Genomic DNA, 27,219 nt, shown 5'->3' on the forward strand with positions numbered 1-27,219 from the left:
GTGTCTCTTCAACTAGAATGAAAACCGGGTTTGCAGCTGCTTTGTCCTGCCAGCTCAAGTATTAGCAGGAAGGAAAGGATGGGTTTTGTTCTGGGGCTCGGCAGCTTGCACGGGGGAGGACAGAGGTGGCCCAGAGTGTGACCAGGAACAGTGAGTGTGGGTTCATTAGAGGAAAGTGGTGTCTCGCCCATGAGCTTCCTTCCCACAGTGGAACCCGTCCTGGCTGGGTGAGGGGAGAGCACTGGACGTTGTTTCGCCTGGCTTCAGCAAGGCTCTGGGGCTTTCCCGGGTGGAATCCCCGTGGGCAGAGCCGGGCACTGTGGGCTGGCTGAGGGGACAGCCCGGAGCCCTTTCCTGAGCGGTGTCCCCAGGGTGCAGCACCGGGCAGTGGTGACTTGGGGGGGCAGTGCGACTTCTCCGGTGCCACAAAGCCCCCGAGGGCGGCGCGCCCAGCCCTGAGCAGCCTGTGCCGAGAGGCTGTGGCGTGTGCCTCCCTGGGGTTATTGCGGTGCAGCTGCACACGCTGCGCTGCTGTGAAGGAGCGGGGCCGCTGCCGCTGTCCCCGGGGCCGCGCCCGCCCGTCCCCTCTGCCCCCGCCGCCCCTCGCGGGCCCTTTGAGCGCGCGCGGGCCGTTCCGCGCCGCTCTCGCGAGATCCGCGCGCTCCCACCCCGCCCCGCCGGTCGCCCCCCGGACTACGCGCCCCACAATGCCCCGCGCGCGCGCGCTGGGAGGGGCGGCGGCCAATGGCGCGGCGCCCCGCTGCCGGCTCCCCCCGGAAGTGACGTCAAGGGCCCCCCACGTGAGGCGATTGCAACACATGGTGCGCGGCGCGGGGGAGCGCGAGCACCGCGTGCGACGTCAGCGCCGCGCGCCGGGGGGAGCGGGCACCGAGCGGCGGGGCCCGAGCGGCACCGGCAGCGCCCGGGACACACCCGGCCCCAGCGCCCCGCGCCGCGCCGCCCGCCCGCCCCGCGCCGCGCCCGCCGCCGCGCCCGCCGCCGCGGGAGGAGCAGGAGCAGGAGGAGGAGGAGGAGGGAGAAGATGGCGGACGATCCCAGCGCTGCCGACCGCAACGTGGAGATCTGGAAGATCAAGAAGCTCATCAAGAGCCTGGAGGCGGCCCGCGGGTGAGCGCCGGGCCCGCCGCCCCGGAGCGCCGGGTGTCCCGGCTGGAGCGGGGCCGCGGCCGGGGCGCTGCCCGGGCCCGCCCGGCGCGGGGGGGACGGGAGGCGCAGCCCCGGCCCGGCCGCCCCTGCCCGGCCCCGGGGCCCTTTTGTGCGGCCGCTCGGGGCCGGGACGCGGCGGGGAGGGCGGGCAGGGCCCTGCGGGGCGCGGAGAGGAAGCGTGACCGCGCTTCCCGCACGGGAAAAGGGAAAAGGGCCGCGGCTGCCCCGGGCTCCGCCGGCCCCGGCGCGGCCCCGCAGCTGCTCCCGCAGCCGGCCCCGGGCGGGGCGGTTCCCCCCGGGCCCGGCGAGGGTGGCACAGGTGCGTGTCCCCGGTGCCCGCCCCGCTCCCGGCCCGTCCGGCCGCCTCGTGCCAGCTGGCACCGGGGAAAGGCGGATTCCAGCCGGAGGAGACGCTCCTCTGCTCCTCGTGCAGCCCTGGGCTTCTCCCAAGGCGGCGGCTGGGCCGGGGAAGGCAGCGGGGTAAGGGCAGGAAGGCAGGGGCTGAGGCAGCACTTACTCGGTGCTTTCCTTACCGACAGTTATTTGATCGTTCTCAACTCTTCCCCTCCCAGCGAAGGTGCTCTGCTCCATTTCCCTGAAAACAAGCTCTTCCAGAGTTTGAACAGTGGGGAGTTTAGAGTCTCTAATCCCACTTTAATCCTTGCAATTTAATTTATTTTTTTGCCCCCCCAGAATGCTTGTTCCTGCAGCGTGCCCCGTGCCAGAGGTGCCTGTTTGAGAGGGCAGCTTGGCAGTGCTGGTTCCATCGGTTGGGAACCCTCTTGGGCCCGAGGAATTGTGAGATCTTGGGGTTCTGGGGCTGTAAAACAGCAGAGAAAGTGTGTCTCGGCAGACAGCCTGATAAAATAAAAATGAAGGGTCACTCCTTAGCCACCCTTGCGGCTCCAGTTTCCACAGGCTTACCTGAACAGGTGTTGCTGTAGCTGGGGCAGCGCTGGCATCGTTCTGTGGCCCCCCAAAAGCCTGGGCCAGCTGGCAGAGGCCAAGCTGCTGTCTTGCCATGTCCTTAGTGCTGGTGCTTGTTCTGTGTGTAGTGTCAGCCTGTGGAGTTGTTCAGCTGAAAACCAACCCAGGCAGGAGAGGAACTCGAGCCACAGGTCTCCCTAAATATATTTCACTCTGATTTATGATGCAGCTGTGCAGGGATGGTGGGTGGGAGAGGGGAGTGGGGAGCCTGGGCTGCCCTTCCCTGTGGCACAGTGGACTTTGGCTGCCCCAGCTGATCGCTGGGCTGTGCCTGTGCGTGGTGTGGGCAGCACGGGTTGTGCTCACAGGGGTCCCAGGAAGCTCCAGGCATCCTCTGGAACTTGTGACTTTGCTTTGTGTAAGAGCACTGAGGGAGCCTGGGTGGGTTTTAGAAATGTAGGATTTTTGGAGTTTTGTCTCTCCCTGGCTTGAACTGTGCCCAGCTCAGTGCCAGCTCTGGTGTTGTTGGGATAGATGAGTGTTGCAGAGAAGCTTCCAGCTGGTGTTGGAGCACTTCTGTGAGGCCCAGGGGCAGGTGTCTCTTATGGGTATCAGCTTCCTGGGGCCACAGCCCAGGTGTCTGCCCTGAATTCCCTCTTCCAATGATTCCTGGAGCAGCTCTGCTGTGCAGCAGAGATGTCACGGGCACGGTCAGATCCGTGTCGGGGGTTTAGCTGTTCCCCCTGGATCCAGCACATCCCCTGCTGTGCTGATTCTGCTGTCCCTCAATTTAATCTGTGCCAGCTGCTAAAGCAGCTCCTGGGGAAGGCGGTGCTGGTGCCAGCATGTCTTCTCTGAGCACTTCCACTGATGCTGGTTCAGTGTCTTCTGGGAGTCCCAGCCACAATTGTCCTGGTTTGGGTCCAGTAAGGAGAAGAGGTGCTGCAGCCTCAGCCCCCAGCAGGCTCAGGAGGTGTGGGCAGTGGAACAGGCTTTTCCGGCCTTTGGAGAGTCGCTTCCTCTTCCTGTGGAGTAGGAGGACCTGTTCTGGGGTGGGTTAGGGTGCAGAGCCTTCCAGCAGGGTGATGTGGAGGGCCAGGGCCTCACTGGTGTCCCCACCTTCCCTTACTCATGTGCTCCATTAGTGACCCAGCAGCAGTGTCCCAGTTTCAGTGCCGGCTGTTCCTGCAGGGGATCAAAGGGACGGGAAATGGAGGAAGCTGGAGTTAGATGTTCCCTTGGCATGTGGTGGTTGGGGCACCTCTGCTGTGATCCAGCTCTTCTGGTAAAATCTTAGTGGAGTCTGTGGGGAGTTAACAAAAGTCAAGTGAGCAGGAGAGCGAGGAAGTGCTTTTATGGGATTGATGAGGAAAGGGGCAGTGCTTGGCCAGGGCACCCAAGGGAAAGATGAAAACCTCAGCTTTCCCAGAAGCTGATCAGCTGGAGGCCAGCACGGCTAGGTCTGCCTCTCAAACCTGGAGGTAGGTAGCATCCTAACAGGAATGGCCTGTTTTATTTTCCCAGCTGTGCTAAGGAAAGCTGGCTTTCTCACTGATCCCTACAGAAAGAATCTGTCAATTCAAAACAATGAAAAATAATTTTTAACTCTCTGACCCCACCTCAAAGCCCTGTCTCTGCTGACAGGAATTAGAAGGAGCTGTTATCTGTGTATTGCTTCCCAAATCAGAAGTTATCTCCTTCCAGCTCTCCGAAGTTGAGTTGCAGACTGTGTGATCCTGTACAGGGTGGCTGAATTGGTGTTTCTGATCTGGGGAGGTGGAGGAGGACAGCTGGGCTCTGCACAGGGTGTGAGGAGGAGCAGAGGGGCCACTGGAGCACTACAGGCAATTAACCTTTGTGGCCAGAAGAAGATGGGAGTAAAAGGCTGCTGCTGAGGCAGTTGTGGCCTTGTCGGAAGTTTAACCTTGTCGTTCATCTTGGAGGGCTTGGAGCGCTCAGACTTTCATCAGACAGACATCTCTGCTTCTCCCCTGCTGAGGGATTCATTCTGCTTTCAGTCCACAGTTCAGTTTTGTGGAACAGATTTGGGGAAGCACTGGGCCCCCCAGAAGCTGCAGCTGTGTCTTTCTCTGTGGAGCTGCAGCAGCCCAAGTAGAAGCAGCATTAACCACTCTGGTTTCCTTTATCCTCTCTCTCGGGGCTTTTCTGCTGTTGCTTCATGCAGTTTTCCAGTGTCAGTGCTAAACTGACAATCCCTCTTTGTTCCTTTCGTCTCTGCAGTTCTAAATAGTTAGCTGGCCTATGGGCAGGGTTTTTTGCTAATCTAAGCTGTAAATGCTTGGCAAAATCAAGTATCAGCAGGAACTAGCAATCTCTTTGCTGGGAGAGGACCTGAGATGTCACATTGGAATCATGTTTGGAAACTTCTCCACATCTTAGAAATGCTTTCTTCTGCAAACATCTCTGCTTGGAAATAGTACTGACACTTCCCTGGCCAGATGGGCTTCCAGATGCCAGATGAGAGTGCAGCTGGTGCAGGGTGTGGAGCTCCCTTACAGTGGGAAAACCTTCAGGAACCTGCTCTCTGGAGACATCTCCCCTGTCCTGAGCAGGAGCCCTTGTTGGTTATTTTACTGGAACAGGAAAAGAGGAGGTGAAGATCAAGGGGTCTCTCAAGGCACTGACTGCAAACGTTACTGAGGCCAGTGTGGAAGAACATTTGGGTCGAGCAGGGCAAATGCAGAAACAAAGTCTGAACAAGTAACTTACTCTGGTCATAACTGGAAGAAACATTTCAAAGCTGAAGGAGGGAGAAATGGCAAGAGAAGGTGTCTCCAGAGCCTTGGGAGGAAAGCAGTGTTGCAGTTCCTACCTGGGTGTGGATTCTGCCATGTTGAGACTTCCATGTACTATATGGAAGAAACAAAAAGTGAGAGAAATAAAGTCACCATGAAGGACAGAGACCTGAAAATACGTGAGGATTCCTGCAAAGAGAGACCTAGTTCTACTTTAATTCCTGGAAAAGGAGACATAGTTCTGCTTGAGGGTGGACAGGCTCACCTGTTGCTTAGACAGAAAGGATTTGCCCAGCATCATTTGCTGATGGGTTCTCTTGCAGTCTGTCTGGAATCTTGCTGGTCCTGATGGAAAAGCCCAGCCTTGGAATCAGCCACACTGCTGCTGTTTCCCAGCCTTGTGGAGCAGGAGGCTGTGTTTCTCCACACCTTGTTCTGGGATGGTGCTGCTCTGGGACCAGGCAGTGTGGCAGGGCTGAGATGTGCCTGGACAGCCTGGTGGATCTGGGGAATAAGGGAGACTTGACCTTGTTCCACGGTGAGGGTGCTGGGCCTTTCCAGAAGTGTGCTGAGAGCCCTCCTCTCCTGGCTGTGAGTTAACACCGACGTGGGCACGGCTGCAGCAGCTCCGCGGCCGGGGACAGGCAGGGGATGGCTGGGACCAGTGACAGCTTTGCCTTGCTCCCAGCTTCTTCTGAACCAGGTCCTGGGGAGCTGGGGTTCTCTGTGCTGCCTCGGTGAGCTGTATGTCCCTCCCGGCTGGGCAGGGCTCCTGCAGCACTGTGCTGTGTGTGGTCATTGTGCTGGAATAACTGTGGGACAGTGTCATGGCCAAGTTAACCCCAGTGGGGATTCTCTGCTCGTACAAGACACAGCACAGCAGATTTAGGGTGTGCTCCTGCTTCAGTGTGACACCACCACTGTGCCCAGGCAGGTACCAGAGCAGCTCTTGGCTCAAGGGGGTGTCACACACCAGGAGGAGCATTTGGTGAGATCTGTCAGCACTGACGGGTGTCTGCCAGCACTGCCAGACATGTGTCAGTCCCGAGCCTCCCTCCCTGCTCCCAGCCTGGCAGCAGAGCTCTTTCCCTTCTTTATCAGGATCTGTTTGTTGTTGTGGCTGTGCCTGGGGTCTGAGCTCTGGGCCAGTTTAGCTGTTGATACAGGAGCTGTTTCTGTAGCTTTCACCCTTGGATGGGGGTACGATGGAGGCCTTGCCCCAGGCCTGGGTGAGCAGGTCCATCTGGGAAGGGCACAGCCAGGCCAGGGTGGTCCTTGGCTTTCCAACTCGTGCTGTGCTATGTAGGTTGCAGTGCTGTTACGTTGTGCTGCTGCCATGGGATAGCCTTGAGGACCTCTCCTGTGAGCTGGTGTCTGCAGTGGCCCTGTCTTGCAGGAGAGTCCTGCTCCAGCTGGAATTGAGCTGGGCTGTCACACTGGGAAATGTGAGACATGGTTGGGACAAGGGCTGGAGGAGGAGGGTGTGCAGGAATTGAGCTTTACTGACAGTTTTCTGCTTTGACTTGATCTGCCATTAGCGTGGAGTGTCTAGGGAAGAGGTTGTGGTTTAGGTTCTTACCCAAGGCAGATTGCTTCCTCTGAGTGGTGCTTTCTCACCCCGCCTGTGGCAGGGGGAGTTCCTAAAGGAGGTCGTGTTTCTGTGAGAGGCAAAGGCCACAGTGTCAGTACTGCCTTTTGCTGTCTTGGTGGTGTCAGGAGAGGGAGGAGGTGTTTGCAGAGAGGCTGGAATAGAAAGGGTTCAGGGCAGAAAGGAGAGCTGAGGGCACTGTGGCAGGAAACCATGTGGTATGTACAGCAGCTGCTTCCACACCATTCCCCTGCTCTGTTGGAGCTCTTCAGGCTGCCAGTGTCTGCAGTGCTGGGGGAGAAGCTGAATGGGGATTTCATGGAAGCAGGGCTGATCAGACCTCTCAGGACTAAAGCAGCGAGTCTCATGTTTCAGTGAGAGTAGGTGGTCTAAGAAAGATGTGCCAGGTGGGAACACAGCTGGAGCCAGGGATAATGTCCAAAGGGTTGTTGACATCCTGCTGGTTGCCTTGGTCTAATGGTTGTAAAACATTTCCTGGGCTCTCACCTGCCTGCTGTACCTGTTCCTTTTGAATTACAGCAACAATTAGGAAGTGCTGTTTGGAGAGTGCTCACTAGCAAGTGGCTGAGGAGAACCTGAGCTGGAAAAGTGTCTCCAGATCAGAACTCCAGCAAGTGTCTGACAGCCTGTGGCTGTTCAGCAGCCTGGTACCTCTTTTACAACTGTGTGAATCATTAGTGAGCAGTGTGATTCATGCACAGATCATCATTCACATCGAGCTAATGAATGAGCCCCTGAGGAATGACGTGGTAGGAGATGGGAACGAGCACCTCAAAAGAGGACAGACTTTTTTTTTTGGCTTTGTGGCAACTGAATTTCTTTTCGCCCCTGTTAGCCACATATTCCCATGTAGCTCTGGGGCATTAGCATCTTAATAAGCAAATCTGGATTTGTTTCAGTCCCTCAGTGTACATCTTGTACCCAAATGGCCCATTAGCATAATGCAACAAGTCTTTTAAACTTGGAGCATTAATAATTGGAGAAGGAGGAGGGAGAACAGGGGAGCTGTGGCAAAACTGAGCCTCCCAGTGAGTCACAAATGTCTGAAGTGCAGAAATGTCTGTTCCACTTCCCAGTAATTGGGCATCCGGGCTTTCTGCATGAGGTCAGATGCAGCCAATAAGGCCTATTCAAAACATGCCTATGCAATTATATTTTGTGGTGTGTGGCCTTTGATCCAAGGATTTTGGAGAGGCATTGATTCACCTTCTCCGTGGGGTGTGCAGGATGCCCTTGTGCTGATCCAGTGCTTGGGATGAGGCTGGGATCTGCTCCTAGAGCTGCACATCTGATTTGGGGTGGGGGTGCTGGTGGTGGCAACAGCATCAGAGTATCCCTGGTTTGGGGAGGGAGCCAGCCCCAGTTTGGGGAGGGAGCCAGCCCCAGTTTGGGGAGGGAGCCGGCCCCAGTTTGGGGACAGCTGCTGATGTGTCCCTCTGGGCAGGTGGTGTGTGGTGGCCCAGGGGCCAAGGGCTCGCTGTCACCTGCTACCTCTGCAGCCCTCAGACACAGGAGAGCTGCCAGACTGTGCTGTGTGGAGGAGTAGAAGTCCGTGACCTGATTCTTGTCTCACCTCCTTTGTGTCCTGGGAGTGAGGGAGGCTGAGCTCAGGAGGCAGCTCCTGGCAGGCGGCCGGCGGCTGCTCAGGGGGAAGCACTGCCTCGCCTGACCCTTCTCAGGCTCCAGCCAGGCTTGCCTCTGCTCCTTTGCTGAGCAGCCATTTGCTGCCTCCCTGTGGGAAGCCTTCCCTGGCTGCTGGAGCCAGGGGTGCACTGAGGAAATGAGGCTCACTTGCGTTTTCAGGGTGGGTTCTGGCTGGCACTCAGAGCCTGGTTGGCATCTGGAGGCTTTTCGTCTGTGAGAAGGTCAGTGGGTGAGGGTAGGAGGGCAGGATACCTTTCCAGGACAGTCTGAATGTCTGCTTCAAGCTGCTTCTGGTTACATGACGTGCTTTTTCTATCCAGTCTGCCAGCATTAGAGGACAGTGATGTACAAGATTCCTGTCGTGGGCTTTGGAGCAGGACTCCAGCAGGAGAGCCTGGCATTGTGTGAGCCATGGTGGAATAGCTGCACAGTCTCATGCTGTGCAGTTAAGTGGTTTTCCTTTGTCCACAGGAGAGGTGGCATTCAGAGACTGATGGAGGAATTTGGTGTCTGGAGTGTTTCTTCAGTTCAGGGGAGGGGGGCCTCGATTTCTCCAATTAATGCTTATGCTGAAAAGGATTCCTGAAGAATTAATTACTTGGTCTCCTGACTCTGCAAGTCCTCTCCTCATACCCACCCTGCCCCCATCTTGTCCTTTTTCTCTGCTTCTGAGGTGTCAGTGGATCCAGAGGGGTGAACTCTGCCTTACTTTTATTTGGGAATGGTCCCTTCCATGCCTTCAAACCCTTCTTCGGATGATGTGGAAACCTTTGAGGAATGACTCGATGTGGCCTCTTAGGAGATGATCCAGAGTTCTGCTGCATGCTGGTGTGAAATGCAGGATGCCTCTGGAGGACTGTAAGGTTCCTGCTGAAATTGTGCTATACAAAGTTCTGCCTGGCTTTTGGCTCAGCTGCACATTAAACCTCAGAGGAGCTGTGGTGGGTCCTGCTCAGCTCCCCAGTGCTGTGTGCTCTGCCTGGGTGTCTGTGCAGTGCTTGTGTCCTGCTCAGCTGTGCCCTTGGGCTCAGCAGGGAGAGGGAGTTCATCTGTTGGGGGCATCACAAAGCCCTGGTGCCTCCAGCAGTGAGGCTTGGCTGGGTTTATTGCAGAGCATTCAGCTGATAGTCTCACAGGCTGTGCAGTCTTTGGCTTCCAGATGATGTAGCCTCTGAAGCACTGAGGGATACTGGACTCTTGAGATTCCATGCTCTTTCCTAGCAGGTTTTCCAGGAAAAGTTGTGCAGCTCTTGCATCTGCTGTTGTCTCTAGATTTGGCATCTCAAGTGGACTTGAGCTACTTTGATGAAGGCTTTGTCTTATTAAAAGACATTAAGTCTTTAAAGAGCACAGCTGTGACCTGTTTGTTTCACAGCCATAATTCATAAGTTGCAAGAGCGTGTGTAGAACTTCCCTCTGGCAAGGTCAGTGCTCTTGCACACAGGGCAGGGATGAGTGGGGAGTGTCTGATGGCCTGGGTGTTGTGAGAGAACCCAAACCAACAATTTTGTACTTGCCTGTACCAAAGGAGGCTTCCTTTTTATAGCTCTCCATTCAGCATCTGCTCAGGTGCAGCACAAAACCCCTCAAATATTCTTTCTTCGCATCACTGATTTTGTGGGCTGTGCCCTGCACTCAGCCCTTCACTGAAGGACCACTGCAGCACTGGGGGTGTTGGTTCAGAAGCAGCTCTTTGGCACCTCTGGGATGTGCTTGATGGAGTTTTGCTTGCACTGCAGAGATAGTGCTGGCATCTGCTGTGCACGGACCTGCTTTAGCCATCACATAACAGGGGGTGTGTTGTGCTGCCCAGTAACGCTCAGTCCTGGCTGGAGAGCAGCAGAGGTGACCTGGGCAAGGTAACGTCGCTTGGAGCAGTGTGTGGCAACAGTTGTTTCATAGAAAGCTTCCTGCCTGTGGAATGTGGTTGGGATCAGATTATCTGGGAGCTGTTGGCTCTGTGCTCCTGCCAGTCTCTGGCAGTCACACACAGGTCTGGTGCTGCCCTCGGTTCCTGGGGAGAGCAGGGTGCTCATGAAGCTGTGACCTGTAAAAATTTGGAGTTGTAGAGAATGACTGCCCTCCCTTGCCTGTGTATCCAGATTCCACAGTGTGCTGGTAGTGTGAAATGTTTCACTGTGAAACAGCTACAGCTCAGCTGCTGTTTGTCAGGTCTCTGATAGCACAGGGCAGGCCAGTCACTGCTATTTATATAGCAGGCTGTGAAATTAATGCTCTCCTGTGCCAGCTCATAGCCCAAATTGCAGGAGGCAGGTTGACTGCCTGCTCCTCCTCAGAGTGCTGCTGGCTGTGTGCCAGGTGAGGGAGCTGTGGTTGGGGTGTGGCAGTGTAGGACCCATTTCGGTGGCACAGCACTGTGTAGGGTGGTGGGAGCCATGTGGGAAACCACTCCATCACTGTCTGTACCAGCTGAAAGCTGAAGGTCTGAGGATCTGCTCAGCTGTTGATGGCAGGAGAGTAGGAACGTGGTGACAAAGCCCTGCAGGTGGAGATGGCCACCCAGAGCAGAGGGCTCCTCTGGCAGCTGTCATGGCAAGCAGCCACGGGGTGCCACATGGGTGCAGTGCCTGCTTTGTGCTCTTGGCTCCTGCTCTGGTGCCTCCCTCGTGCTGGAGCACTGAGCACATGCACACAGGGCCCTGCTCCTGGCACGGAGTGTGGCGTGGGCTGGGAGCAGGGACCCAGCTGGTGCCAGTGTCCTCCGGGCCAGCCCTGCTTCTGGAAGGGACACGCAGCACAGGGAGGGCTCTGGGGTGATCCCTCCTTTCCTTGCTCAGGTTCCACAGCAGCTGCTTGCAGGAGGAACAGCATGGCTCTGCCCTGCAGCCTCTCAGGACTGGCTCAGTGGTGATGCAGCGCTGCCCACACGGCTCGCTCTGATCCCTTGGCAGAGCTGCTCTCAGGTCTCTGTGTCTGGGACAGCTGTTGGGTGGCACACTTGTCTGAAATGCCAACTGTAGTAACATTGGAGTTTTAATAATAGAAAGGGTGTCCTATCCACAAGCCTTGATTTTCTGAAGAGCTTGCTGTCCCCAGAGAGTGAAATGTGCTTATTTTTGCTTCCCCTCTTCCCTCAAACAGCCCTCTAGCACGCTGTGGGAGAAAACTAGAGCTCACCTGCTGTGGTGTGGGAATTCTAGAGCTTTGATCCTCATCCTCTCTCCTAGAGATACCTAATGCTGCTCATGGCAGGTGCTGATAAATCTGAGCTAATTGTCCGTTCCTGGCAGGGCTGGCACCGTGAGCAGTGCCTGCAGTGCAGGCCTTCTGCCTCTCCAGAGCTGGCATGAGCTGCCCCCTTGGTTCTTTGGAGGGTGTGGGCTGGTGCCCCTCATGCTCCTGATTTTCCTCGGGCCCAGTCCCCTGAGCAGTGGCACTGGCCCGTGGCTGGGATGCTGCTCCCTGCAGAGCAAACATCTCAGAGCATCCCACCCTTGGGTGGCACTGGCAGCTCTTGGGGCAGAACAGGGGCAGAGCTGGCTCAGCTGGGTCCCAGAGCCTCAGCTGCTCTGGTGGCATTTGGGTGTGCTGTGGGTGCTGTGGGGCACAGCCAGCTCCTGGCACATTGCAGCTGCCCAGGAGCAGTGCCCTGGTCTCAGTGGGGCTGGGTGTGCCCCACAGCAGGGGTGTGCTGAGCTGAGCCCCACTGGGGAGGCCTTAGCATGGCTGTGGGGACAGTCCTTCCCTGCTTCCCAGGTACCCTCCACTCCAGAGGGGACAGGGTGGGATTTGCAGAAATACCTTTTATCTTGTTGAGGCTGCGAAGACCCAGAGGAGACCTGGAAATTACCTTACTCTGCAGAATAACCTACTTTTTCTGAGTGTTTTTGAACAGCAGCTTTCTTAGAAATTCTTGGCTGTGTTTTATCTCCTTGGGGTGAGTTTAGCAGATGCACCACCGGGTTTTTAGACCCTGCCGTGCTGCTTTAGAGTCACAGACAGGTACAAGGTTGCTTTGAGAGAGGAAAGCTGCTCTTCCATGGTCAGATACCAATGTGTTGGCAACATGTGAGGGAGTTCTGCTGGTGCCCATCTGCTTCAGCTTCTTTGCTGGTCTCAGTCTTTGGTTGTTTGGCTGTTTAGGGACCCCTAGGGGTGTCTGGGGACAGGGTGACAAGCTGGCTGGCTCCTCGTGCTCGAGGCTTCCAGCAGCCTGGAAGGTTGCTCCTGTGGAAAGATGCATTGCCAGCTGTTTTGCTGTATTCTGCAGGAATTGGTTAGAGCCTGAAATAGCTCTGGCTGTGTAAATAGTGGTGAAGCATGCCAAACCCAAGAAGTGCACTTGATGTTGGTAGTGGAAGGTGCTTTTGGATACAAATCCAGACTGGAATTTGCTGGAGGATTGGCCCAGGCACAGTACTGTGCTGTGTTGAAGTAGTTGTAGATTGAAATGAGGGGGAGTGCATCCTCTGAGACCCTTTTCATTTGTTTGTTTGCAGTAATAAATCACCAGGGCTTGTGAAGGCCACTGTGTTACCTCGGGTGGGCTGTTCCTGAGGAGCAGTGCTGTGCCCCTGCCTGGTGGATGAGGTGCTGTGTGGGGGATAAGTAACCCCCAGTTCCAGTGGCCCCAGCAGGACCCAGTGGGTGCACAAGGCTGGGGGCTGGCATCTCATGGGTGACTTGCATTCAAAAACTGAAGGGAGCTTTTCAAATGACTTTTTACTGAGTAATTGCTCGTGGGGTGGGGGTTCACACCCAGCCTTCCTCCTGCTGTGCACAAAGCTGGGGAAGCAGCTGGAGTCAGTCCTGTGAGGAGCAGCTGGGGGAGCTGAGCTTGGAGAAAAGGAGCCTTGGGGGGGACCTTCCTGCTCTCTGCAAATTCCTGTAAGGAGTTTGTAGGTGGGGGGATTGGGCTCTTCTTCCAGGCAGCTTGTGACAGGACTGGCTGCTCTTTCCCCCCTGTCCTCTCAATTCAGGAGCAATTGTGTGGAATCTCTTCCTGCAGGAGAGCCATGGAGTCCCCAAGGGGGGTAACAGTGCCACTCCCACCTGCCACACTGGGATGCCCTTAGGGGCTGCAGGAAGTTGGGTGTCATGGGCACTGTCTTAAGACTTTGAGGAGGAGAGAACTCAGGAGTGTTGCTTTCAGACAAGAGCTGCTTTCATTCTGCTCAAAGGAGCCTGCTGGGAATGAGAGCCATTCTCTGTCCCCTAGGGCTGGTGCCATTCCCTGGGGTGGGAGCTGCTTTAATTGAGTGGGAGATGGAGTACTCTTGGCTGGGGTGACCTGGGAGCTGCCAGCATGGCTCAGAGCTCCTCCTGGGAATACCACGGGCCAGTGTGGCTTTGTGACTTCGATTGGTGTGTATGGGGAGCTCAGATATTAAAACCAATTAGTTGTCTTTAAGGTCAGGGACTTATTTGACCTACCAGCCTCCGTTTCAACTTGGCCTGGATTGAGGATCTTCGGGAGAGGGCTGTACAACTTGTGTAAAGAGGCTAATGAAGTGATGCTTTTTAAAGCACTTCCCTGCTGCCTCTGTAGCCCAAACATTTCAGCAGGACACTGGTGCGTGACAGCCTGAAACTGCAGCGAGCAGGGGCTGGGCTAGGCTCCTCCTCCCCTAAGAAATATAAAAGAGCAAAACCCTGGGGTTTGATATTTGAAAAGCACTTTGTTGCCTCTCTGACTCAGAATCCTGAGAAAAGGCTTTTTCACAGAGCTTAGCTGGTTTGCCCTTGAGAGGGCTGGAGGATACGATGAGGGATTTGATTTTGATGCCATTACTCTAATGGGAAGCATGAGGTCTGAGTTAAATCTGAGACAATGCAGAGGCAGCACTTCAGACATCTGGGATACTTCAATGGCAAATGGGAGGTACCTGCTGGAAGGCAGATGGGAACTTCCCCAATTTTCCTTTTGGCTTTGGGTGGATTTGAACCACAAGGCAGCTTTGGGGATTAGGATTTCTGCAGGACCCACCCCAAATCCCTAGGAAAAAGAGTATCAAACTTATTTTCCTTTAATTTAAGCCTGTTCTGTGATTTGTGGGGGGCTTATCTCCTGACTCTGTGCCTGGCATTGGTGCTGGTGAAGCAGCAGTGTGTGCTTAGCACAGTTTAGTTAAAGCAGCTGCCAGAGCTGATGAGCTGCTCCGGGAAGAAAAGTGATAGTGGGAAAGCAGAAAAGACTCACTGTGACAAAGGGATCCTTCCCGTTCAGTTTTCTGTACTAATCTGAGGAAAACAAAGTGTTAAGACAGCACTTGGGCTGCTTAGTGCTCCAGCTGTCTGAGAACAAATGGAATGGGCTCTAAGATGTCCTTGAAGTATGTGGCTGCTTTGTTTTAAATAATCTCTGCTGGGAGCTGCTTCCATTCCTTCTGCTCCCAGCCCTTGGTCTGTGCAGCCCTTGGTCTGTAGACGTGTTCTTGCTTCTCAGAGTAGAACCCCAGAGAAAGCAAGCTGCTTCTGGGGGACTTGCTTGGTAGAGGCTGAGCACTGAAGAAGAGCCTGTTTTGGTTTGTTTTCTTTTCTCTCCCATTGCTGTCCAGCAGAAGGGGAATTGCACCAGTAACAGCGAAGAAGCATCACTGGGTGGGAGGGAGGAGAGGATTGTGCACATGGAGTCTGGTGGGAGAGTGCTTGCTGCCTGCTTACATCTCTTTTTTCCCTCCCCAGCAATGGTACCAGCATGATCTCGTTGATCATTCCCCCCAAAGATCAGATCTCGCGAGTGGCAAAAATGTTAGCGGACGAGTTTGGCACTGCCTCCAACATAAAGTCAAGAGTGAATCGCCTTTCAGTACTGGGAGCCATTACATCTGTACAGCAAAGACTGAAACTCTATAACAAAGGTAACTTCTAGCTTGTATGGATGCTGGCACACTTCCCTTTCTTGGAAGCAGCCTTAAGTTCCTGCACTATGCAGTTTTCTCCTAATCAAATCTATTGGCCTGTGCTGCTGTTTTGCACTGATATTCCAGGTATGTTGCCCTTGGATGGCTACTTCAGGGGTGGACTTTGGGACTAGAATAGTAAGGTGGTCCTTGTCTCTAAAGAGTGGGGTCATGATTCTGTTCTTAGTGCTGACTCTGCTAAGCTTGGCCAGACTTAAGAGCTGGATATTCCACAGCAGTTCATTTGTGTTAGAGCAGTGATTTCCTGTCAAGCAGAAACTTCTGTGTGCCTCATGCATGGCATTGAGCAGCTGCCATTGTTCTGGGGGGAGAAGCAGAGCCAGGCCATCTCAGATGAGCCCTGGAAGAGTTCAGTGTTACTGAACAGTGGCATATCACTCTGCAAATCCCTGTGTGGGGACCAGCAGGGCTTCTGGGGCTGCTCAGCCTTTCTCTGGGTGCTGTGAGCTTGCAGACTCCTGGCTGTAACAGGCAGGTGCATGTCTGCTGCAGGTGCACTAAATGAGTTTCCCATTGTAGAGACCTGGGAGGGAATGAGGTGGGGAAAAGGGAAAAGTTAGAGAGCTTGAATTTCAACTCTGCTATGAGTCTCAAGGGCTGGCAGTCAGTTTTTGATGGGTACAGCTTGCCACATTCCTTAGTGATCTAAACCTGCATTGTGTCGTTTGTAGTACCTCCAAATGGTCTGGTTGTTTACTGTGGAACAATTGTGACAGAAGAAGGAAAAGAGAAGAAAGTCAACATTGACTTTGAACCTTTCAAACCAATCAATACGTCGTTGTATTTGTGTGACAACAAATTCCACACGGAGGTAAGGACTCTCCCATTGCAGGAGCCAAGGCCTGGGCACAGCCTTGCTGGGCTTGAGCCTGGAGAGCAGCAGGAATGTGCCCTGGGGAGGCCCCTGGATGGCTTGGGACTGGCCAGAGATGGGGAATGCCTGCTGGAAGGAGCTGAGGGACTGCCCAGCTCCTCCCAGCCCTGTGTTTGTGTAACCCACAGACAGGAGCTCCTCTCTGTAACTGGAGGAAGGGTGGTTTTTTCTTACCCACAGAGGCCCATGGATATTATTCCAACTCAGGCTTTAAAATGCTGCCAAGATAATATCAGTGTTGCCAGTCTTGCTATCAGATGTGTTAACTGAGAGGCTTGATGGAGAACTGGCATGTGCCTAATCTGTCTGGGGGGAAGTGGGATTATTTTTATCCAACATCTAATTAAGTTAAATGAATGGTTTGAGGCATATTGAAAGAAATGTGGATGACAGCACTCAGTGTATTGCCTCTGAGGCTGTTTTGCTATGGCAGGTGCAGAGGTCTCAATGTTTGCAGTGCCCCTCACGTCCTTGATGTTCCCCATGATAAATGTGTGGCCTGAGACTTAATTGCCTGTTGTCAAACCCGTGTGACATGGGCTTGGCAGGCCCTCCAGTGATGTGGTTCTGCTTGGGTCTGTGGAGGTGTGATCCATAAGTGGCTTCCAGAGGGCAGGAGTACAGCAGGGAAAGGTGTGCTTGTTGCACAGGCCAGGTCCATCCCTACTATTCTGTCTCCTCAGAAAGGATGAAATCCCAACACACCTTTGACCTCCCAGGAACAAAAACCTGTGCACAGGCACACAGGTCTGGAGTTCTGCTGGGTCCATGTGTCCACAGATGAGTGAAAGCAAGAGGCAAATAAGAGAGTTCAGTAGAGAGGCAGGATGGCAAGCCCAGGGAGGTGTTTGTCCCTGCTGCCGTGGGCAGTGGGAGGGTGCTGGGTTTCCTCCTGCCCTGTAGGAGATGGACTCATTTGGTCTTTTCTGCAGCTGCTGCCTCAGGACACTGATTCAGTTCAGAAGTCCCAGCAGGCTGTTCCCAGGAGCAGCTACAAATCCACTGGTGCTGCTGTGTGGCACTGCTCAGCAGGAGTGGCAGTGACCCAGGGGCAGTTTGTGGGAATTGCTGCTCCTGATGATGGGGTCACTGCCAGCCCCTCCCTGCACGGGCTCTGTGCTCTCCTTGCGCTCTCCCTGGCTGGGGGATGTGGGGCCATTTCCCTGGGGATTGCCCTGCAGAGCTCTGAGCTCTGCCTTTGGCCCCTGTCTGGCTGTGCAGCCTCGAGCCCCGGGGTTCCCAGCAGCCAGGGCAGCTGCTCGGGCACCCACAGCTTTCCTGGGCACATCAGGTGGGAAGGAGCAGCAGGGGGAGCTGAGCTTCACCTTTGGGCTACAGCTGCAGAGAGGAAGCTCAGGCCAGGCTGAAGGAACAGAGCAAAGGCAGAAGTCCCTTCTTGGTGCTTGACAGGTCAAACAGTGCAGTTGCTGACAGAGCTGCTCAGGGAATCGCTGATCATTGGTACTGTCTGAAAATAAGAGCAAATCGAGAACATCAGAGCTGTAGTGATGTGCTGCCTGGCAAGAGCATCTGATAAGATTTCCTCTGGATATTTTATTGCCTGTGTGAAACTGAAGTAACTCCCCCAGGGGACTATGAGCCCTGATGTGTGTCTGAGGGGTAGGATTTACAATGACTTACTTTGATACCTTGGCTGGAGCATTCATTCCAGTCACACGTTTTGCTTGGCTCTGTCCCAGTTAAATAGATTGCAGTGTAATATGCCACTTCCTCCTCTCATTCATCCCACTGCTGAGGAATTAATACAGAATATTTACTTTGGCCAGGAGATTCCATTAAACCTTAGCCTCTGTTTCTTCTAAGCTTGGGAGCTGCAGCCTGGCTTGTGTGGATTTTGGAAGAGGATGACTGATGGGTTTTATCCTTTCAGTTCAGCCCAATAATCAGGCTGACAGCCCTGCAGGCAGCTCGAGGTCCCGTGCAGTAACCCAGCACCATCACTTTCAGTGTTAAACTGGTGATTTCAAGCAATCTGGAGTTTTGACAAGTTCCCCATCCTACTGATGTGGTTTTGCCAGCCAGAAAGAGGATTCTGGCTATTGCTTTTTTGGGCATGTGTAAGTGAGCAGGAGTGTGTGTGTGTGTGTGTGCTGGATGTCTCTGCCCACTCAGACAGCCCCTGAGGGAACAGCAGCTGAGAGATCGCCTTGAGCAGCGAGTGCAGGGTTTGGGTGCTTGGGCAAAATCAACTCAAAAACCTCGATACTGCACCGTGCTTTGGTTGGGCAACTTAAATGACCTTGTGGGAAATATTCAGCTGCCTTTTTTTTTAAGGGAGGAAAATTGAAGGGTAACTTCGTTTTGCAGCAAATGTTCTGGCTGTCTTCTCCACAGCCAGTTATGCCCAGGGCAATTATTGCTGCTGTTCCTTGTGCTTTGTAAGGCTGAAGTTGCCGTGGCCACTGTAGATTTATTTCATCATTCTGCCTGTGGGACTTGAAGTCAGCAGGTGCTGTAGACCAGTGGTGGTGGTAGAGAGGTTGTGTCCATCCTTTGGAGTGCAAAACTGAGCTGACAATGAACTGAGCAAGTTCTGCTTTCCTGGCTGGAATGCCAGGAGAGTTACTGTGCTCCAGTTGTGCCAGCCAGAGAGGTGAGGCAGCCTCAGAGAGGTGGGATCCACTTCACTTCTCTCTCTCCAGAGCCCATCTCCGGGGTTTTGCTGTCACATCTACCCGTGACCTCAGGTGGGGAACTGGCAAAGCTGGGAGATTGTGATCAAAATTAAACTTGAGTTTCCTTTGTGCTCTTGACAGTGTTGGATGGGATGGGATTATGTGTGGAAGGAATTGTTCCCTGGCAGGGTGGGCAGGCCCTGGCACAGGGTGCCCAGAGCAGCTGGGGCTGCCCCTGGATCCCTGGCAGTGCCCAAGGCCAGGTTGGACAGGGCTGGAGCAGCCTGGGATGGTGGGAGGTGTCCCTGCCATGGCAGGGGTGGAATGGGAAGGTCTTTAAGGTCACTTCCAACCCGCACAACTCGGGGATTCTGTAGTGATCTGGAATGGTCACAGCTCCTGAATGTGCTGCTTTCCCTCCACTTTATTAATGACAAAGTAGCCGTGGCCAGCTGTGAGCTGAGGCTGCTGGGGCTGTGCTGTCCCTGCTGAGAGCCCTGCCCTGCCTCACAGCCCCTCTCTGTTCCAGGCCCTCACGGCGCTGCTCTCCGACGACAGCAAGTTTGGCTTTATTGTAATAGATGGGAGCGGGGCACTCTTCGGAACTCTCCAAGGAAACACACGAGAAGTGCTGCACAAATTCACTGTGGATCTTCCAAAGAAGCACGGTAACACACTCCTGTGCCTCTGCTGAGTGCAGCAGCCTGACCTGGGCTGGGCTGGGCTGGGCTGGCAGAGGGTGCAAGTGGGGAACTTGGCCTGTGGGGGTTTAGCTCTGCTCAAGTCTGTGCTCCCTTGGAATCTGACAGCAAAGCCTCCAGTCTGAGCCTTCTGTCAGAATTAATGAATCACAGTAGCATGCAGTTGATCTTAGAAGTGGCACTTTTTATTTCTTGCTGCATTTGACCCTTTACTTGGTTTTGGGACAGTTATAGCTAAGTATTAGTAGCACAATCAGTAATGCCACTCAGTGGAGTGTTAAGGTCTGATGTGCTGCTGGTGTGTGCACAGCACAGTGAGGAGCAGCAAGCTGCTCTCTGCAGGAAGCACAGGGCTCATGGAGCAAGGAAAACTCGAGTTCCACTCTGTGGTGCCATGTTGTAGCCAGCCACTGATGAGTTCAGCAAATTGTCTGCTGGTTACTCCTGGCCCACTGTCCTTTGTGGAGTGGGGTGGGACAAAATGCAGTAAGAGCAGTGTCCCCAGTGAGGCTGTGCAGCAGAGGCTGCTGGGCTGCACTGCGTCAGCAGGCTTGGAGACAGCGTACAAAGGAGATGTCTTCTCCTCAAGGTACAGGGAGAGAGGATGTGCTCAGATGTTCAGTTTCTACAGAGTTGTGAGTCTTTATAGGAAGAAAAGAAACATTTTCCTCTGTGGAGAAAAATCTCCTGGTGGGAACGAACCCTCTTTATTCCATGGGAGCCCCTTGGCTCGCGGCAGACCTGAATCAGGAGGCTGCAGCTGCCCTTGGCTTTGGTTATTCGGGGCCAGCTGTGTGCTGAGGGCACTGCTGGGATGCAGTGGGTCCCCCATGGCTGCCCCATCCCTCCCTGCAGGCAGAGGAGGTCAGTCTGCCCTGCGCTTCGCCCGCCTGCGCATGGAGAAGAGGCACAACTACGTGCGCAAGGTGGCCGAGACGGCCGTGCAGCTCTTCATCTCCGGGGACAAGGTCAACGTGGCCGGGCTCGTCCTGGCTGGCTCGGCCGACTTCAAAACTGAGCTGAGTCAATCGGACATGTTTGATCAGGTGAGTGGCCTTTTCTGAGCAAGCCCACGTGTCTGAGTGTGGTGTGGTGATTGTAGCAGTAGCTCTGATACAAGATGCTCCTCCTGAGGAACATAACTCTGGTGTCTGAAGAGATTTGATCAAAACTGAAAACCTGCTGTATCCAAAGGAGTCTCCCATTCCTAATACCTCCTGCAAGGAGCTGAGAACCCCTGTTCTTAAAACTGGTCTAATAATGTTGCCCAATCCGAAGAAAACACAAACAACCGAAGTCGTTTATGCGGTGCTTTATTGAGGGCCCGGGAGCCTGTGGACTAGCGTCCAAAGACAGAGCCCCATTCCACAGAAAAATCACAGGGTTTTTATATGTTTTCTACATGATTTCTTCATCATCACAATTTATTAATTTCTTTCACTACTTGGTACGATTATCTCTTTAACCTTTAAATTCTGCCAACAGGTACATTCCTTAGATTATCTCCTAGTTACACTGCTTACATTGCAATATCTGCTATACAGTTCATCTGCAGGTTACATGCGGCCTACCAAGCCTTAGCATAACTACTACTAGTGTCAACTAATGCTAACTGTTAACGTTTGCTACTATCTTAATAATACAGTTTATTGAATCAAATGGCAACAATAAAAAACCTCTCCTCGTTGGTTTGGAACTGGCATTCGCATTCTTTGTGTTCGCAAATGTAAAGCAGAAGCTTTGTTGGAATTGAACTCCAGTAAACCTAACGTGTGTCCCTGTTGCCTGAAAGCTGGTTCAGTACTGTGCATTCAGAGGTCCCTCTGCCTCAGGTGAAGTGCAGTAATGGGTGCAGAGGCTCTCGTGGCAGGGTGAGGAGTCTGACAGCCCTGCTCTGCAGTGGATTTATGTTTTCGTGTCTCTCCCCTCTCTCGTTCAGCGGTTGCAATCCAAAGTGCTCAAACTAGTTGATATTTCATACGGAGGAGAAAATGGCTTCAATCAAGCAATTGAGTTGTCAACTGAGGTCCTCTCCAATGTGAAATTCATCCAAGAGAAAAAGCTAATAGGTATGTGATGCCCTGCAGCTCCTGCAGAACCAGGTGTGTGCCCTGAGCATGCTGCTCTCGCCCTGCTGGCAGTGCCCCTGGGCTGGCCCAGCCCTGCCCTGCAGGCTGAGAGTGACACTTGCTCTGGTTCTTTTTGCCACATGGACACCTCAAGTGCTGGGATGGAGGGGGTGTGGTTGGTTTCTTCTGCCCCACCAAACTTCTTGGACTTTCTCTATCCTTCCTTGAGAGACCCCCTTGGTTCCAGGCCTGGTGGTGCAGCTGCCTCTGGCAGTTTGTTGCCCTCAGGCGAGGCTGGGTGAGGGGTGTGTGCTGAGCTGAGTGCTCATGTGTGCCCTGCAGGACGATACTTCGATGAGATCAGCCAGGACACGGGCAAGTACTGCTTTGGTGTGGAGGATACACTAAAAGCTTTGGAAATGGGAGCAGTAGAGATCCTGATAGTCTACGAAAACCTGGATATCATGAGATACGTCCTGCACTGCCAAGGCACGGAGGGTACGTGTGCTCTGGGACACTGGAATCTCTCGGGGTTTAACACCTGAGGTGCCTCACTGGGGTGGGTTTGCTGGAGGCCAAAGGACAGATGGACAAAGGACAGGTCCCTGAGGATCTGATCACAGGGATGCTGTGCAGGTCTGTGTTACTTTGCAGGTCACTGACCTGCAGCTTCCCAGCCCCTGTGGGGGCAAAGCTGGAAGAAGCAGGGTTCCAGAGAGAATTGCAGTGCCAGGGGGGCACTTGGTCACAGAGCCAGCCTGGAACCTCCTTCCAGCTTTGTGAGTGTGATACTAGAGGGGAGACTGAGCTGACCTTGTGGCCAGAAACACAATTCCTGCAGCAGGACCTGTCCCTCTCTGTGATGGCTCTGCAGCTGCTGTTCCTGTGGGCTTTCTCACAGAGCTTCAGAGAGGGAGGAAGGCAGTGGCAGTGCCCAGACCCTCTGTATTGCAGTTGTTGGCTGTGCTCAGTCGCCTGCTGTCTTCAAACTGCATCTTGCAGCCTTACCCAAACTAATATTACAATTTTTCCTCCCTTCTCAGAGGAGAAGATCCTGTATTTGACACCAGAGCAAGAGAAGGATAAATCCCACTTCACAGACAAGGAGGTATTTCAGCTTTGGGCCTTCTGGGTTTGTTCTCAGTGTGTTGGTGCAGAGCTCTGGGCAGCTGGACTGAGTTAGTCCCAAGCACCTGAGCACAGGGACCTTCTAGCACTCAGTGACACCTCAGGGCAGGAACGTGTGGCTCTTCCTGTGTAGCCCCTGGATTCTACACCTGCTTTTCTCCAGTCTTCCCTGCTGCCAGGGTTGTGTAAATGGGCTGTGTGGGATCTTTGACCAGCACCAAACCATCACTACAAGGATTTGGTAGCCACCATGCAGGCAAGGCCCCAGACCATTGCCTCCTGCTTGTGGGGCACTGGTTTGGCCATGCAGAACCACTGTGAGGTCAGGAATCGTGGCCTGGATCGGGTGCCAAGGGAGAGTCTGCTTTGGGATGTATTTGACACGTGGAGCTGTCATTTGCTGCCTGAGTTTCCTGCCTGTGCAGGTCAAACAGCCCTTGTGGACCAGGGGTCTGTGTTACTTGGCAGAATGAACTGGGGGAAAAGTGTCCCTTGTCAGGAGGGTGGGATCTGTCCCACTTGGGTTGTGCCAGGGGGCCATTTCCAGCTGTTTTCCCTCCTGGAGGGAGGACTGCCAGTCCCTGCTGTGCATGGAGGGCTTGCAGTGTGACCTGCAGTGAGGTGTTTCTATTTCACCATAATCACTGCTCTTCCTGCTTAGAAAACGGTGCCTTTTGGCTCTGTGCTTGCATGGATCAGTGATCCTGCCTGAGACCAGGGGCTGCAATCTGTGCAGGGGGCAGAGCAAGTCTGAGCAGTGAAGCTTAGCTGTAGCATGGGGTGACACTGGAGCAGAAGAATCAAGGCAGTTTTTCTCCTGCTTCTGCACTAAATTTCATATTAAAGGCCCAAAACACTGTCAGTGATGAATTTTGTAGCACCAGGAGCTGGTGGTTGTGCCTGCCCTTGCCTGGTGCAGTTGTGCCAGGAATGCCTTCCCCCAGGAATGTCCCTGTGGAGCACGAGGGCTGCTGTCCCTCCAGGGCTGGCAAAGCCATGGAGCCAACTGGGGGGGATTTTCTCAGTACTGAGCACACTGTGACTGTAACAGGTTTTTGTTATTTATTTCTCCCCTCCAATGTCTCCACAGACTGGGCAGGAACACGAACTTATAGAAAGTATGCCCCTCCTGGAGTGGTTTGCAAACAACTACAAGAAATTTGGAGCAACATTGGAAATTGTTACAGACAAATCACAAGAAGGATCCCAATTTGTGAAAGGATTTGGTGGAATTGGAGGTAAACTGCAAGAGGAAGATGTTTGTCTTTAGCGGTTGGTTTGATAATCTTGTGCCAGCACAAGTGGGATTAATCTTATTCCTGTTAGTCATGAAAGCAGTTCAACAAACAATTGTGTTCACCAGGGTGGATTCTTTCCCTGTCCAGCTGGATGATGGTCTGTGTTGGGCCCTGTCCCTTTCCAGCTGTGTTCCTCAATCCTGTGTCCTTGGAGGGCTCAGGGCTGGGCTGGCTCCCCGTGCAGCTGCTGGAGCTCAGGAAGGCCCCAGGCTCCTGGCCCTGTCTGTGCACAGGGCTTTGGTGGCAGCCCCAGCCCTGTTCCTGAAGCACTCGGAGCTCCTGCTCACCTCTCAGAGCCTCCCTGTACTTTGCTCCCTCATCTTCTTTTCTAAAGGGGATTTTTAGTCCCTCCTGGAGCAGTGAGGCCTCTGGAAGCCAGTCCTGCTCTGGAGCTCAGTGAGCATCAGCCGCACCGGGCAGAGGTGCAGCTGGTCCCTGTGCCAGTGTGACAGATCCTGTGGGGCCATGTGCCATGCTCCATGTCCTGCCTGGGCAGGGGTTCCAGGGCACAGCTGGGCCACTGGCTGTGCTGGGCTTTGATGGATGGAGTGCACTGTAAAGAGGAATTTCTAGGGGAATTCCTAGAGAGAGCACCAGTTGGGAGGGAAGAACCTTGGGCTGTTTGTCTCCATAAGGAGCGACAGGTTTCCAGGTTTTCAAGGTTTGTAGTCACAGGAGTCTCATTTCCTGCCAGATCCAGCCTCTTTGCATGGTGGGATCTTCCTTACTCCCATGCTCTGCAGGCTTGAAAGGAAATGTCCTTGAAAATCTCCTTCACCTCAGTAAATGATTCCAGGCTCCAGGATTTCCAGAGCCCTGGGCTGGTGTTTGGGGTGGAACACAGCCACTGAGCTGTTGGTGCATTGTGAAGGTAGCTGCACTGGCAGCTGCCCTCGGGATCCTGCTGCCAGGCCTCGCTCTGGGCACTGCCTCGGGGACCAGGGATGTGCCCTGGTGCTCTCTGGAGGGACAGCCCCAGAGCAGGCTCAGCTTGGCCAGGCTGGGCTGGACAGGGGCAGGGACAGCCCCAGAGCAGGCTCAGCTTGGCCAAGCTGGGCTGGACAGGGACAGGGACAGCCCCAGAGCAGGCTCAGCTTTGCCAGGCCAGGCTGGCAGAGCAGGCTCAGCTTGGCCAGGCCAGGCTGGCAGAGCAGGCTCAGCTTTGCCAGGCCAGGCTGGCAGAGCAGGCTCAGCTTTGCCAGGCCAGGCTGGCAGAGCAGGCTCAGCTTCCTTTGGGCAAGACCTTCCCGGTGCTGTGGCATTTCTCAGTGCAGCTGCCAGGCCTCAGCCAGACAGGGCTGGGAAGCTCTGGAAGCGGGGCTGGGGAAGCTGTGCCTGTGGGAATCCAGGGAAGCTAAAGGCTGTTTCTTTGGCAGGTATCTTGCGGTACCGGGTGGACTTCCAGGGCATGGAATACCAAGGAGGAGACGATGAATTTTTTGACCTTGATGACTACTAGGTAGTCGAGCTGGGTCCGGCAACACGTGCCTCGCCCCTCCAGCATCCAACCCAAGGAGCAAACTCATGGTGGAAAACACAACAGATCCCTGCCTTAGAATTGGAACATTTCCAGAACTTGATCCGCGAGCATTTGGATTTAAGAAAGCAAAACCCTACACTTTGATTTGTCATAGTGTCAGTACAGCAGCAAACTACTAAGTTCCTATATGCCACTTTGGACTAATTTAAAAAGAATCCCAGTTTTTACTTTTACTCAATGGTGAAATTGGTTGCTCTTGTATTTTATGGAAATGATTTTTTTAACCTTCATGATACATTAACTGCTGTAAACCTCTTCCTTCCAAAATTAATAGAAGTAAGATCCTACTGGTTTGTTTCTTTATACTTTGATTGGAGAAATCAATTGCTGCATTTGGCAGCGCCGTGACCCATTTACATGGCATTCTCAGCTTAGCCTGCAGAAGAAATGGAACGAGGTTGGAGCCATAATTCTCTTCAAAAGCTTGAGGAGGCACTGACCTGAGTGCTGGTTCATTACATGTGGCTTGCAAATTCTGATGGTTTGGGGAGGCTCACCAGCCAAACGTGCTTTAATCTATTTGCAGAAACACTGCTCTTACAAACTAGGAAATGCACTTCATGGATTGCAATGAAAATGCTGCTGGAGTCTTGGGCTTAATTTGGATTTGAGCAGTGCAGCCTTCAGGAATTTATTTTTTTTTTCAGTCTTGACAAAAATAAACATGAGATTTCAGTGAAGTAAGGTACACTTGGCTTTTTGTTCCTCAGTAAGTTTTTCTTTTTGCTTTAGGACTGCGTAAGGTTTCCTTGATTATGTGAATTTGAGCCCACAGGTCATTAATGGATGTGGGTGTTTGACAGGAATACTGAGTCAGTGGAGTGAAGGCTGAATTCGTGCTGGGAGTGTGGAATATTGGATTCTGCTCCGTGGAGCTGGCACAGCCCTGGGCACAGGCAGCTCCCAGCAGTGTCTGTGCTGTGGGGATGTGCCACAGGGGGTGAGGAATCGCCTCTAGGAGATCCCAGAGTGCCCAGGCTTTGTGTCCTGCCTGGGCCACGGAGCATCCACAGATCAGGGAGCTCATCCTTGGTGTGTGTCCAGCCTGCTGGTGACATTCTGGGGGTCCAGGGCCCTGCAGGCCAGGGGAGCAGTGGCACAGCTCAGGTCCTGTCCTGGCCCAGGGGAGCAGTGGCACAGCTCAGGTCCTGTCCTTGCCCAGGGGAGCAGTGGCACAGCTCAGGTCCTGTCCTGGCCCAGGGGAGCAGTGGCACAGCTCAGGTCCTGTCCTGGCCCAGGGGAGCAGTGGCACAGCTCAGGTCCTGCTCCCTCCCTGGGGGCTCTCCCAGCGTCGCTCCCGGTGCTTCCCTCAGGAGCAGCTCCTGTTCCAGCTGCAAACCTTTGCCTCTTGTCCTGGTTCACTTGAACAGAGGGAGCTTCTCTTCAAATTTCTGCCACGCTGTTGTTTGAGGTCCAAAATTCCTGTCCTTGTGAGCAATACCATTTGTCCCCCTGTCCCTAACCTGGCCGGCAGCTTGGCTGCTGTCCTCACATCCAAGCTGGAATCTCTCCCGGGAGGTGGGGCTGGGTCTGCTCAGGGCTAAGCACAGCCCTGGCCCTCACAGCAGTATGTTCTGGATTTTGCCATTGTAAATGGGTCTAATGTGACATGACAAGACCACAAAAATTGGATGTAAATTTACATTTTTGAATATACTGCTTGTTGTTTCACATGATACATTAGGGTATGCAGCTCCTTTTTGTAGTTTTTATTTTTACTATTTAAGTTTGGAAATGATGCCAAATTTTTTGTATTTCTTTAATCAATGTGTTCTCTTCAGTGATATATATTGCATTATATATTGATGTGTATATCAATATATACTGATATGTATTACACTTACACATGCAAACACACTCAGTGGGGGTGGGAGATCCTAGCCTTCGCATACTATATAGCCTCTGCAGAGAGATCCCAAGCAGTGATATCTTGGTGTTGTGATGTACAGAAATGGAGAAGAGTATTAAACCATATTTAAGAATATA

General features: G+C 53.7%; 1 protein-coding gene across 1 annotated transcript; it reads left to right on the top strand.

Moving 5' to 3' along the window:
• The first annotated feature begins 822 nt into the window (after positions 1-822).
• On the top strand, positions 823-27,219 carry ETF1 (eukaryotic translation termination factor 1). The gene is made up of 10 exons (XM_058849186.1): positions 823-1,128; positions 14,749-14,924; positions 15,659-15,798; positions 19,027-19,165; positions 20,054-20,244; positions 21,138-21,267; positions 21,610-21,765; positions 22,311-22,375; positions 23,486-23,633; positions 25,070-27,219. The coding sequence occupies exons 1-10, from the start codon at positions 1,043-1,045 to the stop codon at positions 25,150-25,152; spliced, it is 1,314 nt and encodes a 437-aa protein (XP_058705169.1). The 5' UTR covers positions 823-1,042; the 3' UTR covers positions 25,153-27,219.

Source organism: Poecile atricapillus, chromosome 13 (genome assembly GCF_030490865.1).
Source record: "Poecile atricapillus isolate bPoeAtr1 chromosome 13, bPoeAtr1.hap1, whole genome shotgun sequence".
In the NCBI taxonomy this organism is placed as follows: domain Eukaryota; kingdom Metazoa; phylum Chordata; class Aves; order Passeriformes; family Paridae; genus Poecile; species Poecile atricapillus.

What these genes read in the sequence shown, in the direction of transcription:
- ETF1 (XM_058849186.1), top strand. Translation starts at nt 1,043, where the DNA reads ATGGCGGACGATCCCAGCGCTGCCGACCGCAACGTGGAGATCTGGAAG. An exon ending in AATCGGACATGTTTGATCAG is followed by an intron (nt 20,245 to 21,137) that starts GTGAGTGGCCTT and finishes TCTCTCGTTCAG; the next exon opens with CGGTTGCAATCCAAAGTGCT. An exon ending in AGGATTTGGTGGAATTGGAG is followed by an intron (nt 23,634 to 25,069) that starts GTAAACTGCAAG and finishes TTTCTTTGGCAG; the next exon opens with GTATCTTGCGGTACCGGGTG.